Source organism: Microtus ochrogaster, chromosome 18 (genome assembly GCF_000317375.1).
Source record: "Microtus ochrogaster isolate Prairie Vole_2 chromosome 18, MicOch1.0, whole genome shotgun sequence".
In the NCBI taxonomy this organism is placed as follows: Eukaryota; Metazoa; Chordata; class Mammalia; order Rodentia; family Cricetidae; genus Microtus; species Microtus ochrogaster.
The window spans coordinates 32388424-32405436 of NC_022020.1; the positions used below are offsets into that span (position 1 = coordinate 32388424).

Below are 17013 nucleotides of genomic sequence, written 5' to 3' on the forward strand. Positions count from 1 at the left end.
CTGTGACTGTCATCCAGTGACTGGGATCTGTGAATAGGACATGGAGATTGCCGCCTGTGTTCTCCGAGAAATGTAGTGCTGTCTTTAACAGTGAGTATGTTGTATGTAATCCACACTAGTTCAAAAACTAAAACCGTATCTTTACAATGATACAAGGTTGCTCAGATTGGCTTTCTGTAAGATAGTGTGTTAAATTTGGTCTAATTCTGACTATTTATAATACATTACCAATAAAATTGGCTCTGATTTGGTTGCTATTTACCATTGGTTCTGTTCCTGTTACTCCTTACTGTAATTTTAAGGCATGACTGTGTTACTCTTGGCTGTCATCTCTCTGGACCAAAAAAGTTATGAAGTTCTGTTTGCATTAATAGAAATTCAAAATGTAGACTCTCAGAAATTAGTGGACAGTGGGATGTCTTATTTTCATTCACAGTCTGACTCTTAACAGTATAAATCAAACATGGAAAATGGCCATAATTCTTAAACTTAGGTAAGAACCAGGCTTTCCACCAGAATGTCCTGATGTCCTTAGGTCTTAGGCAGGAGAAATACATTGATTATTCTTTTGGAGTTCTCAGCTATGTAACTGTTGTTATCAAAAGTTCTCTCCATGTAGCAAAGCTGGTGTTTTTAACACTTCCGCCATGCTAGGAAGCTGCTGTCTCATAATTTACATTTGATGTTCTGATTAGTTTTTAAAAAGATCATTCAATAGAGAACCTCCTGTTCATGCTGTTTGTGGAGACAGCCAAATAAAAATTGATGATAAATGAGAATTTTGTTCTTGTTTTGTTGTTCTTTTGATCTGATCTGAAATAGTTTTCCATTGAGCCCCTGTTTCCATCAGGGCCCCTGATTCAGTGTAAGCAATCTCTGGTTTGTATTTACATGTATGACTGGTAAATACCCTACGGAACGTCTTCACTCTTTAATTTAAACAAAGTACCACATGGAATTAGAAATATTTATTCAGAATATAAGAACGTTTGTAAAATATTATAAATGTCTCTGTATAAATAAATGGAGTTTTTTTTTTAAACAATTCTATATCAAATAACACAAAGTAGCTATTTTACAGCAGCTAAAACTAAAGGCATCTGGAAACATTTAAAGCTACAAGTGAGCCTAAAAAATTACAAGGTATAGTACAGTGTGTTTAGTAGCCACTTCCGAGTAAAACTTCCGGTACAAGCAGAATAGGCCTGACAGATGCAGACAGTCACATGTGCTTTAACAGCAGTACGTTCAGGTGGTATAAAAACACATTTTCAACTAATAAAAAAGTTAAATTTCATGCAAAGTAAGTTTATAATATGTCTAAAAGCAGATTAGAAATAGAAGTGAACACGTTTTGTAGTCTTTTTGCATCAGGTCCTGACAGAGTTAGGCTCTCAGAGCTCTTAAGGGGGGTGTCCTGACCGGAGCACTGCAAAGGAACGCTACAGACTCGACAAACAACATTTTTCAAAAGGTGAATGATAGAGCAGAAACATTTCCTAACCAGAGCGTCTGTATGGGTGTGAAGTTCTCTACAGGACTTATGTGCTGTTGGTGAGCAGGCCTAGTCAGTAATTTTCAGATGAGAGATTGGGAAGATCAAATGCTAACTCTTGGGTGTCATTATCCAACCATGGTTCTTGATTCTGGGACCCGGCTTTTTTTTCTTTGTACACGTGTGAAATATCAGATGATGTGTTATGTATACTGGATGACCAAAATTGTAGCACTTGCCCGTATATGAAAATGTCTTCCTCTGTAGAAGAGTGCTCAGGTACGGCAGGGTCAGAGCATCTCAGGTCAGATGGGCTGTTGGCAGCAGTGCAGAGGTGTTAGAAAATAAAGCTAAGTGAAGTAGGAGGCCACGGGTTCAGGGACTTCAACCTGACCTATGTATAAACACAGGTTCATTTGTGCACACATGTCAAAGATGGAAATGTTTTTATAGCCAGCCATGCCTGCTCTACAGAGTTTGCAAGCTGTTCTATTGCTGAACACAAAATTAATTGCTGGTTTTTTTTTGTTTTTGTTTTTTTTTACCACAGTTAGATCTTGTTCTAGAAGCTGCTGCGTAAAATAGAAAATACTAACGTTACTTAAGCTTTTGTACCCCACTCCCTCCCTAGGACCAAATCCTAATGAAGACAAGGACCGAAATTCTAGCTATCAGTGAGTTTATTCTCTGTTGGCCTCTAAAAAAATAAGTGTAATTCAGTAGGTGATACTGTATGCTGAGGGAACACTGGTGTCGTTTGCTTTACTTGGGCACTGTGTTCGTATGATGACTGGGACATACTCTGAGTTAAACATTCATAATTGAAAGCATTTATGGGAGGAAGTCTTTTGACAAATAGTGGTGTTTTTGTTACTATCTTGATGCTTTTCTCTGCCTTTCATTTAAAGCATGAAGTGATAACCCGGACTCCTGGCAGCTCTGAAGTAGTTCACAGAACTTAAATCATAGGGCATGGGGGGTACAGATATACAGGAGCCTGGTGGTTCTCGGTTCTCAGGCATTCCAGCCCTGCAGCAAACTAAGGTATTTTCCCCCCTGTTCAGGTAATGTCTGTAGTAGTTAGAAGACATCTACTAGTCTGTTTCCCTTATGGTGGTAAGCTTACTCGACCCCTTCTTAAACAGTTTTTGGGATAAATAAAAGCCTATGGCTATGCCTTAGACTGTTCTTCTTTATAGAGCCACGCCAAAGCTCCATTTCAGAGTTTTCCAAAGCCCTTGCAAAGTTTGCTGCAGACTCAGGAAGACCTTGTAAGTACACGCATTTGAAAGGAGGACTAAGCACCTTGGCTAGCAAAACCTTAAGTGTCAGGCTACACACACACACACACACACGTTAAGAAATGTGCCACGTCAGCAGATGAGCATGGGTCACGTAACACTCACTTAGACCTCGAGTGTGTATGCTACAGAGACAAGGATAAAATAGACCTCATCTGTCTGATCCCATGACAGTCTTAGCTGCGAGTCCACTGTGGACTCTCTTCCTGTCGCAGGGCAAGTGTGGCTGGTGCACATGGGGTCGTGGCTGCAGACCAGAGTCAGCCACGGACAGATGTCTCCTGGGACTGCTGCCCTACTTGGGAACTTTCAGATGGTTCCTCGTGGACCTGTTTGCTCTGCTTATTTTCTTATGAGCCGAAAGTGGCTTTAGCAAAAGTGACTACCTAAAGAGAGAAACACTAAAGACTTTGGTGGTGGCATTTCAAAAATAGAAAATTCTGAAGGCTTTAAGCCTCATAGAAATTAAAATAAAGATAATTTTGTTCACCATAATAGACATGTTAATGGAAACCATTTCCTATTTAAAAGTAGGTTTGGAAGAGCCAGGTTAAACAAAAAGAAAAATTACTCAGGCACCTGCTATCATGTATTTAATCAGTGCAACAATTCACACAATCAAATGCCTGCTGCATCAACCCTCAAAGATTGAAAATTACAAGGAAAAGATTGTATAGCCCCTATCACTTACATAAAAACCATGTGCCAGGCTAAAATGCCACATTTTTATAAGTCACCATATATTTATTCACTTAGAAACTCAGACTAAGGCCTGGTAGGATTGTTGCTTTGGGGTCTGTTTTTGTGTGTAGGAACTATGGATCTAGAAGCATAGGTTCTCAGCAGGGTGACTGTCATCCCTGCTTCAGCTTCCCATTCCAGTTAAGCATCCTGATTGTTGGGAACTAAAGGTTCTGTGGCACTCTTAAATAGGTAGGAACCATCTTGTACAACATTAAGGGTCTCCTCGGTGTCCAACAATGCAAAGCCTCTTGCCTTTAAGAGAGTTAGGTACTCTAGGTTTTGATTCAGAATAGGAACTGCAGTGCCCTGGGGCTGGGAAAGCGCTAATAGAGCTTTTTTCACTGTTCTGGAAGAAACCCCTGGCAAAATCTTGGCTTCACTACATACATCAAGAGTATTAGACAAAAATTAAAACAACTTCAGCCCTAGCCCTCACTATAAAATAAAAATGAGCTGGTTTTTGTCCAGTGCAGAACTGTCTACACACAGCCTTGACGATGTTCTACTTGAAACCGGTGCGTCTGGGATGACCAGTGACACTGTGTGCCATCCTGTGATCTGTAACTCCCAACTAATCTCTCTGTTTGACTGTATCTCAGGAATCTGGTACCCTAGGACCTGGAAGCCAGAGCCTTGCTGCGATGGGCTGCCAGCCCTAGATGCTGGAGACACAAAACACTTGCCACCTTCCCCTTGGAGGAGGAAGAAAAAAAGAAGTCCAGTCTATGAAAAGCAAAAAAATAAAAATAAAAAAAGGCTCAGAAATCCACATAAACCGAAATGCTACGGAGCAAGTGAGAGCGTGAGTGGTAAGAACAGAAACGACATGGCTACGCACTTAGCTGGAGCCATTGCTGATGCCCTTTGTGGCCAGTCCTGGAGCATCTGGAGACTGGGCGAAGGAAGGGCTGAGAGGCTTCCTACTCTGTCCCTCTATCCACAGTGCTGTCATGACCACTCAGGCCAGGAGTGGAGCCCCTGACCTCTACCGTGACCTCTATGCAGTCTTCCCCTTCCTTGGGCCCTTTCTCTGCAGAGGACTTTGGAGCTCCTGGAGTTTTGCCCCATGGGGCAGGACTTCGGGGCCTGAGTGCCTGTTAAAGCGAGGTTTCGTTGGTGTGTGGCCTGGAATTCTCTTCCTCCAACAGAGCTATTCTTTGCTTGAGCATTCTCACTTGGGTCTCGTGTCGCTCCACCATAGCCATCATCTGAGATTCCAACTTCTTGAGCTTGTTTTGATGCTTCTTCTTTGCTTTCTCATAGGCAGCCACCAGGTTACTGTGTGGGAACAAGGGAAGTGAGTAGATTCATACTAAGGAATGACTTGACACCCTCTCCCGTGTGGCGCTGGGGAGCACAGAGGCCTCTTCCGTAGGGATCCAAAGCCCAGAGATTAGAAACTGTACAGTACTGGGATTCTGGCGTAGGCATACTAATCGAGGCCCAGGCTGTATGCTGTGTTAGCCTACAGGGGCCAACCAGCAGGCCAAACTGGCCATCACTCCAAAACAGGTAAGAATGAGGGTGCTGAGTTCTAGAAAATCAAATAAAGACATTAGGTACTTGTTTCATGGTTGCTAGCTGCAGATGGTCAAGTGTAAGTGACAGAAAGTGTTCTCTCACCCAGGAGAAGGGCAGCAACTTTGCAGTGCTTTGGACTGTACGGAAATGATGTCCGCTAAGGAACATAGACCTGTGGACTGGCCCTGGACCGCTGCCCATTGTAGCAAGACTGAAAACAAGCCCATAGTCTCTCTGCTCCAAAATAGAACAGAAGCTCCCTTCAGGTACACTGTGTTACCCTAGCTGGAGCCCCTAAAGTGTGGCTTGACACACACACCCTTTGGGGATCCTAAAACTCTTGATGGCAAAGCAGACGGAAATCCAGGTGACCTATTAAGGTAGGCATTTTTACAAAATTCAAATGTGCCATCCTAATTACAATTTGGAAAGCAGTTTTCCTAATAGTACGGTGTCTACTAAGCTTGAATTTTGCAAATGAATACTTTTAAAAGTCTGCCTCAGTTTTAGTTCCTAATATAATAAGTATCAATAGATATCTTATAGGCACAAAGGTTCTGAAGTCCCATTTTTTAAAATATTTATAAAGATCATGTACCCCAAAGGTTTGAGCTCTTAAGAGTCTTGAGAACCTTAAACTGTCCCCCTAGATGAGGTATTGTTGTAATGGATGGTTTGATTGCCAACTGCAAACACTGGCTCAAACGCAGAGTTTTTTTTCCCCAATTCTCAGAATCTTTATCATAGAAAACATCAAGAAGAAAACACAATAGACTTCATTTTCATAAGCCCATCTCATCGGAAATGGTGTATACCTTTACTTCCCTGGTTTTCTGGTCAACTGTATTGCAGACCCTGCTCACTTCCCAGGAGACAGGGAAAGATCTCGCTATGCCCAGGCTCTGGGCCCCACAGGAGGGTTTTGTTTTTACCTGTTGGCCCGCTTCAGGTCATTAACAAACTCTGCTGACTGCTGGTGTCTGATCTCACTGCTTTTGGTGAGTCTCTCCAAGGCACTGACCAGCTCTTGAACTCTGGCCTTCAGTTTTTTCTCCCTGTATCAGAGACAGCAGCAGCCATCAGTAGGCAGTGGTGATGGAGGGAAGGAGGCAGGGGGAGCTGCCCAAGGTAACAAGAGTGTGGCCAGCTCAGAAGTGCCTCTCTAGGACCACTCAGACATCTCCACGAGAGAAGACTAGACACCAGGAAACTAGGGCACTTATTTGAAGATCCAAAAATCGGCAACACCTCAAACTTGGGCCCTTTTGGCTGTTTTGAGAAGGACAGACCTATAGTAAGAGGGCGTAGATTAGTTGCCAGGATCCCAACAATGCCATGCTGAAGTAACTGCGAATCTAGTGTGAAAGAGATACCATGTAAGTGTAAAATGGAGACTGCAGTTTGAAACTTCAATAATAAAGTTAAATAGCTCAATTTTTAAAATCCTGACAACAAGCCAAAATAATGCTATATTGAGTTAAATACTATAGTGCTATTCAGTCATATTTAAGGGAGCAATGCTAGGAATTGAGCAAGTGGTATCTACACTCTGTGCTGTTAAAATTAATTTCACATGTTTTGCATCTCTAATGGAATCTAGGAAATGTAAAATGATGTATGCGACTTGTAGCTCAGACGATAGTAGAAAAAGAATTATGGGGACATAGAAGGAAGGGAACCCCTCCCCCGACTGCTTGAAGCCTCTTGTTGATGAATCAAGAACTCAGCTCAGTACTTCTCTCCATTCCCAGCCGCAGACAAGGAAAGAACATTTACCAACCCCTTGTGCAGACCGCATGACTGTGTTTCACGTTATCAGCCTGTAAGCCTAAAGTAGCTGGAGTCGCCCTATCGCTTATTGAAGTGATAAATGGGAGTGGGGCGGATTTCTCTCAAATCCTATTTGAGAGAAACCAGCAGGGATGGTTAATCTTGAGACAGCTGTGACTCCTCTGCCCCACCCCCTGAGCGTGTCTAGCATTCTGCTGCTTGTCCTTGATGAGCACACTCTAGACCTGGCTACGTCTTTCTGTCTAGGTGCAGGTAGAGTTAGTTTGGAGAAGCAACCTTCATTCTAAACTCCACTGCATGGCGGCCAGTCCTGAGATTCCCTGGGCCTGGCCCCAGTTGAGGTCCCTCGGAAACTAAGAGGACTTCTGGCTCTTTTCCCACTCACAGGATGACTTGGAAAATCTAAGAATCCACTTGCCTGTCTCAGTCATTTTGAACTCCCCACCTCTAACGTCCTGTTCCTTCCAGTTTCCAACTTGATGTGCTTGGCTATCAGAACGGGAAGAATTTACGTGGTTTCTGTATGTAGAGCAGAATGCCAACGCAAGCATTTTCTTTGGCTTCACACATGAGAAAATTAAATACAAATTGCTACCTCAGTACGGATGCGTTCACAGTGTTCCAGGGATTACCAAGAATTGCACAATCTCTTGGGGTTTTTGTTTTCTTTTGCTGTGAATACCATCAGGTGAAAACAGAATAACTTTATAATAGGACTCGAAGACCAACAGTCCAGTTCAGGTTTATGAGTGTTCCCGCTCCAGTAGCAGCACCTCATCAGAAAATGGAGTATCTATGGTCATAAAAGGTGGTGTCTTACCACAAAGGAGGTAGGAGGTGGTTCAGTGTGCGCTGTCACAGTTCCAAGCAGAGGAGTCCCCACAAAGCATTTATGAGGTGGGGTTATCAGTACTAAGGGAAATCAAGTCAGCTGCCTGTAAGGTAGGGGAGGAGCTGGTAAGCAGGCCCCTGAGGTAAGACTAGCCCAGGGACTGGCAGCCAGAATCGCAGCTGTACACAAGCGGGAGAACTGAGTGTCCTCTAAGGCCAGGAGAAGCGATTTGTGACTCAGCTAAGTCTCCGGTGAGCATATATCCCGTCCTGCATGGCTTGACAGCAGACCACAGAGCCATTCACAACTGAATCCAGATCAAACAGCAAGGAGTCATAGCCGTGCACCTACAGGCCGGGTTCCTCCGGGAACTGTCTACTCAGGTCTTGTCTGTCTTCCTCGCCTGCCAAGTACTCGGTTCCAGTCAGCATCCACGCCACAGGAATGACTCGCAGAGCCAGGTACAACAGTCAGTGCCCTGACTGTATCTTACTGTATCGTGACCCTCTGGGCCGTTGGACAGTGCAGGGCCCAGAGTCCATCTGCATCTTCGTTTCCTTGTTTTCCCTCTCAACTCCACTTCTGAACATTGGGAATCACTCAGTACTTTGGTCGGACTAGATTTTGTCTCTTACCCTTTCTTTTTGTCCACTGCCATTTATTTTCCTTAAAAGTATATGGCCAAATCTTGACTTCCGGGCCTTTCCTCGGATCTCTAGGCTCCACACCTCATCATTAGCTTAATTTCCAGAGGAGAACTTTTGACATTCTACACTAAGTCACACTTCTCGCGTTGACAAATGGCAACACCGTTATTTACCATGTGTACAGTCATAACCAGATCCTATCTTCCATCACCACCTACCTACATTCATCATCCAGTGTATCACAAGTCTTAACTTAATGCCCCCTTCTCCTGCCACCACCACCAGGTCCAAACTGCCATTCTGTCCCACCTAGATAAGCATAGCGACCTCCTACTGATCTGGCTTTCACACAGCAGCCAGGTCTCTTTTTCAGTGTGGAAAACCAGGTCAGAATACTTCCCTCTGGTGCCTTCTACTGAAACTTGGAAGGATGCATGTGGACTCATCTCTACTTTCAAGGCTCTGCTCTGGGATGGTCTCCCAATCCTCTGCTCGTTCTTCAGTTTAAATATCACTCTCATGCCACCGTCAGCAGTGGCCCAGAGACAGGACGTGACAGCACTTTGCCTCTTCCTTCCTGTTCGTCACTGCCAGCTAGATGTACCATGGTTTGCTAAGGTCCCTTTGATCTCTTTCTCCTTCATGTCCACCACCTTATTCTCTTAACTGCTTGCATTTAGACTATCCAGGCAGCAGATTGGAACAGCTATCCTTAAGTCCTTTTCCACGATAAAATCACTTCTCACAGAAGCCTTTGACATCAGCATGACTCTTGTGCTCACTGGACAAATGAGTGATCCGAGGCCCGGTCTGGGTGCTGCAGAGCTGGCTGGCGTCCACACCCTGGGATCTACCAGCAGAGCCCAGGTGCTTAAGCACCTTGCTAAAAAAGCTTCTGACTCATATAGGAGATAAGTGGGATGTACAATAAACAGGACTCTGCTTAAGAGCACGGGCGTGTGGGCTCAGGATTATGTGTCCCCAGATAACGAGGTTCTCTAGTTCTGTCTGAGCTGAGCTGGAGTTACCAAGAGGTACAGCAGGAGGAGAAAAGCAGCAGTCCTTTTGCCCAGATTCTCTGAGGAACATGTTTTTAGTGTTCAAGAGATGAACTTGGCAAGATCACGGGCACAATGCTACCTTGTCCGTGACTGCCACGTACCAGGGCGCTCCTCACCACTCTGCCTTTGTGCTGTTCCCGGTGAGGCTGCCAACTCTGGGCTTTTGAATCACTAGACAGTGACAAAGGACATCTCAATGACTCAAGGAACAACCACTTCAAACCCCTGGGTGGGTGTTGGTCTTTACCTCCCCTGGCTCTGGGCCTCAGCAATTTATTTCCATGCTAATGAATCCACAGGCCCACTCTGTATTTCATTAGCATCCTGCAGACCCATGTTGCATTTATGGAATATTTTGGCGCCACTCCTAGCGCTTGATTGCTACTATAAATCAGCTGAGTGTGAGGAACCAGCTAGTGTAGATTTTTTAAAAGGCATCTTTCGAAGTCATGCTCCCACTAACAAGTGCAGATCCTGCTGCTCTTGGCTCAGGGGTGCTGCTGCCGAGAAGCCTTACGCCCGGATTGCCCACGCTTCTCCTCACCCATCCGCTTAGGTGTATGGGTTAGAAGAGTATTCATGCATAGCTACTGAAACAAATAGCATCTTTTTCTCCCTCTTGGCGAAGATTCCACAAGTATGTTCATGATGTTGCAACTGAGACTCTGAATTTTGAGCATCTTACTAACAGCCAAGTGCTCCAAGGACACTGATGGGCCCTTAGCACCACTGTGGACGCAGAGAAGATACCCAGGGTGATGATTGAGAGATGTGGGTTTCCAGAGATTGAATAGGAGGGGACCGGGGCCCAGGCTCAGAAAGACTATTTATCTGGAATGGCTGGATTATAAACTGGGTTGAGAAGCATTTGAAACACGTGACTTGAGGTGTAGTGATGACCCTGACTGTTGTGGCTCCTGCCCTGGTGATCCAGCACTGTTGGCGCACCCTCGTCAGACATGAACTTGAAGGTACTTTGGTGACAGTAGTGGACACTGCTTCCCAATGTGGAGAATGAAGAGCTTTGTTCGTGTGAATCAGCAAGACCTCATCAGCACAGGCTGCCACCTCACACATCTGACCTGAGGAGGTTTGCCTCCCAAAGCACTTAGCTTGCTCCCAGGTATGGTGGTCATAGGAGCTCAGGGGTTCCCATCTTCCTGGACCAGTACATACTGTGGAGGTAGCAGCTGCCTTTTTGCGTGCCTTGATGGGAAAACAGCCAGCTACTCTGGTCAGCTGTGCTAGGTCCTTGAGGGCAGCCTAGGCACATCTGCACAGGGAAGAGCCATCTCTGAAAAGCCCCTTCTTGTGGCTGCCATTTTCCAATTCACTTTGGTAGAAAGATCACTCTGCCGATTTTTATGAGGGTCTGCTGGATCCTAGTAAGAGAGATTTCAGGTGGAGAAATATTCATAGTTACCAGTAAAAGTCACATCACCCTGACTAGAAAGCATCTTTCCTGCCCCAGCCAGGGGGGATTTCAGGGCCACACCAGCAGCCATACAGCATACCAGATGTTTGTGTAAACAAAGGGCACAAAACCAGGCCAGATGAAAGTCATATCAGAAGCATGGGACTCTGGGGTTAGAGAGATGACTCAGGTTAAGAGCACTGGCTGCTCTTCCAGAGGTCAGCAACCACATGGTGGCTCACAGCCATCTATGAGATCTGGTGCCCTCTTCTGGCTTGCAGACATACATGCAGGCAGAACATTGTATACATAATAAGTAAATCTTTAAAAAGAAAAAATAAGCAAATAAAAGATGTTTTATATCCAAAGGAAGAAAAAGGACATGCCAAGAGGCTCAAGGGTGAAAGCCTAACAGAAACCAAAACCGGGTGGGAATGAGCAGTAAGACAGGTGGAGTACCTGGCGTTACAGATGCCTGGCTCTCTCTGCGAAGGGATCAGCGCTCCTCCCTCCACCCTGAGCCCCACTGTTCTACTTTGCAGGAAGCATGGCCCGTGGAGCTCTTCTCCCAGGAAAGAGAACTGAAAACACCCCACTCAGCCTATGCCACTCAGCCTGCTAGGGACCAGAAGGACACCTTCTGAAAGGTGTTTGCTTCCATTCCAGCTTTAAAGTTAGAAACGTCCCCTAACCTCTTCCGGTGTCTGGACTGTGCTCCCTCATGAAATGATGATTCCTGTTTCAAAGCTGTATTTACGGTCTAATTATGTTATTTTCCTTTTTCCTCTGGCTTCTCTGGGTCTTTCTTGGCTCCATAGATCTGGCTCTTGATTAGAAATCCATGCTAACTGACTTACGGCTGGCTGTTGGGAATCTATCTCGACAGGGGATAAATGAAACCTCTTTGTGCTTAGTCAGCACAACCTGCATCCTTCTGGTGCCAGCAAAACCCTCTGGGGCTTTGGGAATTTGAAAAATGTACGAGCCCAGTTAACAAATACAATATCTACATGGCTCCCCCACTGGACCCAGAGAGTGGATTTTCATCCCAGTCTTTGGCACAAGGAAGTTAGTGCATTTGTTCAGGCATGTGCCCATCTGCCCCAGGCAGAGCAATCTCAATGGAACAACAGCCCAGGAGGTACTTGCTAAGTAAATGCAGGGCTGTTCTAACTTAGAAAGGCTGAGAGACTGAGAGAACCGGGAAGGTAGGAAAGGCCCCACAAGGTCACCTTCAGTCAACTGGGAGTCCACGGTATAAGACACACAGACACACAGAGGGATCATAGTGGGATCAAGCTAGCGGAGAGTCCACTGTCAGGATTTCCCACAGCAAATCCCTAAGAAGTAATAGGGAAAGAATTCTGTAAAACTGCTTAAGATTTTCTAAAGCAGCTAACGCCCCTGTGTATCAGAAACGAGGAGTGACCAGGAAAAGGGAAAGGCAGACAATTTCCTAAAAGAAGAAACCTCCACTGAGAAAAAGCCCCTGCAGTGGGAAGGAGAGTCGGGGATCTGAATGGAATCAGTGCCAGCTGGTTCAACAAGACAGGCCCAGGCTGGGTCAGCTAGACTGATTCACAGACTGTCAGCCAGCAGGGACAAACAGCACCGTTGATGAACTGACACACGTGCTATACAGAACCTCATGGAAACAGAGAGAGAGGGAGAGGGAGAGGGAGGTGGAGCTCAATCTGATGGCAATGCTTCAAAATACAAGCTGGGCAGCACTGGTGCACGCCTTTAATCCCAGCACTTGGGAGGCAGAGAAAGATCTTGGAGTTGGAGGCCAGCCTGGCCTACAGAGTAAGTTCCAGGACAGCCAAGGCTATACAGAGAAACCGTGTTTTGAATAAACAAAGCAAATGAAAAGAAAGAAATACAAGTCCACAAACTAGAAACAGCAAGTAAACGTTTGGGCACAGCTCAATTCCAAGGGAATAGATGGCTAGGGACAAGATGAAATTGAAGAATAAATACAATAAATATCCTCATAAAGATACAAGAGGACATCACTTTATAAAGATGATTTCAGCACCAAAATTAATAAACACAAACTAAATAAACTGACCCACCACAGCAACTACAACCTAAGATGAAGTGAGCTGCAAAGCCCAGCTGACAGGTCCCTCTCTATGACATGCTACCGTGTGTTTCACATACTACATACAGACATGGGGTGCAACAGATACATGCAACTACTGAAAACTTGAGTTTTGATTGGTTTGGTCTTGGGAAGTAATGTAGGTATAAAATACATATCAGATTGAAGTGGTATTTGGGGTATAGTGGATTAAATAAGATTTAATTGGCTTTTATGTAAGTACTAGAAAACGTGAAGATACTACTCTGTTGGACAGACATACTCTGGGCTCCAACGCAGCAGGGGACGTTAGGTTGTGAAGTCTAAGTGCATTGGCATCTCTTTCTCTTTGGAAAAGAAGTCAAACGTGGGAGAAGAAACACTGAAATATCGGAGGAAAATGTCTAAGAACTGAGGAAAGACACAAGGCCTCCCTCCCAGTGGCAAGGGCTCCTGATGCTGAAGAATGCAGTCCCACTAAAGATGTCTAGAAAGGGGAGGATGCCAGCTTTCGTTATCACCAATCACCAAATCTGGAAGAGTCGTGGCAACGTGCAAACCAATAAATTTTTTTTACGTGCAAATGGAATGACTATTTGCCAACATCCAGCAATCACTTTTCAAAACAGCAGGTCTTTCCATTTCTAGCCTACAGTGTTGGGGCACAAGTAAGGAATTAGTGCCTTCTATCCAGGAAGACCAGTATCACCCTGGAAGGGCTGGGATGAGCAGCTGCCATCAGTGTGCCAAGAAGCCCTCACAGCTGAAAGGAGCAACATGGGGGCTTGAGGGTTGCTTACCGTCGGATGGCACTGGCAAACTCTGTGGCCAGGTCACTGTCACTGTTTGTCCTTACTTCAGCCAACGACAAAGCTGGGGAGGCAGCATCAGCACACTCCTGAGGAGAGCAAACACAGTCACTGTCAGATGCGAAGCAAAGCCCAGGGGCACTTCAACAGCCATTGCCACTGTGGGGCACAAGACAGCAGTGCCATGTCTGTGGGACCCGTGGGCCAACTGGTGGAAAGCCAGGCAGCAAATCTGATAGTCTCCTCTGTTCCCCGATTTCCTGTTACCATCATGTGCTGCCCTGAATGAGGAAAACCCCTGAGGGACACTTACTGCACAGGTCTAAGTTTGCCACACGCCACTACTCCCTTGTCACTAGGGACCCTCCAAGGCAGCTATACAGCTATACTATCTACCATTGTCTTCATCCACCACGGAAGAAACCCAGGCACTGGGGTTACCCTGCCCAGTTACTAGCTAGAAGCTAGCAAATCCAGAACTCAAAGCCAGGCCCCATGTGAGTCTCTTCAGAAGGCAAATACACATAAATGTCCTTACTGACACATACCAGCTCGCTTTCTCTAGATGGGGGAGCTCTGTTATGTTCCATGGAATCATAAAACTCAGGTGAGCAACAGAAAAACAAGCCCCCCTTCCCTCTCCTAGGGGCCCCATGCAGCAGCGTCACACAGAGACTCCGTGTCATGCCCTAACAGACAAGGGTTGTAAGATCAGAACTCTTGAAGTGACAAGCAAGCATTAGCCATGTCTAAACAAGAAAGCAATTTTCTCTGTAGATATACTAAGCAATGGGTATCCTGCAAAATGGGGTGGCTGGCGCTAGGGGCTAGGGACCAGGGATAAACACTGATGATGTTATGTTCCAGGCCTGAGAATAGGAAGCTTATTCTGTGTAACAGAAGACAGACTGTGAAGAGAGATATATCACAATGGCACTAAAGTCCTGATGGCAGGAGACACATCTGCTCCTTAGCCTGCTCTAAAAGACTGTGGCCCTCTTCCAGGGGGTGCCTGAGTGTAGCCTGGCCAACGCATTCCCTCTCCTGTGTCATTCACCTGAGTTGCACCTCTCCAAATAACGCCCTCAGAGGCCCAAGACTGTCTGGGAAATCAGTCCAATTCTAGAAGCTCCTTTACTTTTAATGCATCCATGGTTGATGTTAGCATTTCATAAGACTCCCTGCTTCACCCACAGGGCCTTTTGATATATGACAATGTCTGTTTCATATAGACAAGAACAGCAGAAAGCCTAACGCAATGTGGATAGGAACTAGGAAGCAGCTACATGATCTGGAGAGAACCTTCGAAGATAGGCGGGATCACCTACTCCAGGACAGAACTGATGCTGTAGGCTCATCTGTGACCTGCCACCTGGATACATACAGTCCATGGACTAGAAATGGTTTGTTCATTTTGAAAGAAAAAAAAGTTCAAAGACTATTTTGCCACAAGCAATTGATAGGACACTCAAATTGCAATGCCTATCAAAGACTCATCAACAGACAGGGCTCCCTGTCTCATCCAAGTTGCCTGAGGCTTTTGCAGTTTGGGTGTGCAGGAAACACTGGTTTCCCTTGGGCGGCTGAAGCTGGTTTGATGGACAAACTCCCAAGAATTTTCTTTCTACCCTGCTCCGAAAAGCTTGGCTCTTTTCTCTGTACTGGTTCCTTCATCCCCAGCAAATAACACCAATAAATAGCCTAGACTCTAAAGTGGAAGACTTTACTGAAATAATACACAGAGCCAATATCTGAGAGTCAGAATAACCATCTGACTCTACTGAATTACACATTGCGGGCACTGAGTACCTCAGTTACTTCACTTCTTTCAGAGATGCTTTTCAAAGCCGCCTGGCCTGGCCTGGCTGAGAAATGTCTGTGTGTTGAAGCCACTGCAGAGCACAGTACTCTTAGTCAAAATAAATACCAAAAACTGTGAGGAAATGTTCATTCATGGGCCTTCGGCAAGAACCCACTAATTCCATTTTACCACACCCGAAGAACATACATAGACAGACTGGCGCTCTGTTGAAGGTTCTGTCCCGAACTGACCAGCAAACTTAAAAGGCCATGTGAAGCTTCTGAAGGTGAATGTAACAGAAAATGTCTCCTTAAACCTGATTACGATTACAGGAAGCGCCACCACACGGCCTCTGCCTGAGTGTTAGTGCACTTGCCATAGCAGCTTCCAGATCCTGAGCCATGCCAATCCCATTCCAGCCCTTCCCTGATTGCCCACTGTCCTTGGGATAACACTGCAAACTGAACCTTCAGGCCAATGCATTGATACCCTTCCATCTCAGGCCTCGCCTTGCTGGAGGCCTTGTTGATCTCCACTCAATCCACTTCAAAAGACTAACTCCCACCCCTACTTGGGCCCTCTCTTAAACCTCTAATCTGGGGGACCTGACCATGACCTCACAGGGTACTGGCAGTTGAAACCTGCATTTGGACACCCTCTGACTGTACTGTGAACACGGTTGTCCATGGGCTCCAGCAGACACTCCTGGACAACAGCAGTTCCCCTTGGTCTGGCTGCCGTGGCATCTAGTCAAAGCATGCAAGAGAATAGGTGTGTGGGGTGCATGAGGGCCTCGTGCGAGTGTCATGGGCTCATCTGCAGAGCGAGGTAGGGACGCTGACGCTGCCAGCTGTTTGTGCGGTGTGCTTCAGATTTCATAGCTACTTAGGAAGCAGCACTGGCACAATACCAGTGCCTGCCCTTCTGCCCGCCCTCCCTCCCTCCCTCCCTTCCTCTCAAGTACCCCACTTCGCTGGAGACACCCTGCAATAACTACAACTGCACTGTGAGAAACTGTTTCCACAGCCAGCCAGTCAGCGTATGCCTGCAAGTCCTGCATCTGAGCACACTGGTGTCAGGGGAAGTTTGATATTAGGAATATTGGATGGATATGCTGAACAGGCAGTTCCCTGAGTGAGGGACGGAGAGAATCCATTAGGGTCTGAACCATTTTGGTTTCTTTCTTTCCAGTGCAGCTGTCGAAGGGAAATACAAAATGACAGGATGATCTCGGATTCTCGCAAAGACCCCTGGGGCGCGGGAGAGGGGCTGATGTGAATACGAGAGTCTGTGAACGTTTTTACTTGAAGCCCGGTCTCTGTTCATATATAGGTTAATCCAAGCCTTCCCTCACACCTACCCTTCCTGCTTCCTAAGGCACTGGGAGAGCTAGGTGGTGGAGAAGGCAGCCAGGTGTAATTTAAGCCCTGTGCCCATTGTTTATAGTAGCAGGGCCTCTCACCTTTGGAATCTTATTTTCCTTATGTAAATGCAGACTGGCATTCCTTGCTCAG

The 17013-nt window shown here is 45.8% G+C and overlaps 1 protein-coding gene across 5 annotated transcripts in view; it reads right to left on the reverse strand.

Annotated features, from left to right (window-relative positions):
• Positions 1-993: 993 nt before the first annotated feature.
• The window catches only part of Mcc (MCC, WNT signaling pathway regulator), a 279416-nt gene continuing 263396 nt past the window's right edge, over positions 994-17013 (reverse strand). For all 5 annotated transcript variants that reach the window (XM_026783515.1, XM_026783513.1, XM_026783516.1 and 2 more), the window contains exons 15-17: positions 13690-13787; positions 5994-6116; positions 994-4818 (exon numbers count right to left, since the gene is read on the reverse strand). In XM_026783515.1, coding sequence (XP_026639316.1) covers positions 4638-4818; positions 5994-6116; positions 13690-13787 — 402 coding nt within the window. In that variant the 3' untranslated portion in view covers positions 994-4637. The remainder of the gene's footprint in view (positions 4819-5993; positions 6117-13689; positions 13788-17013) is intronic.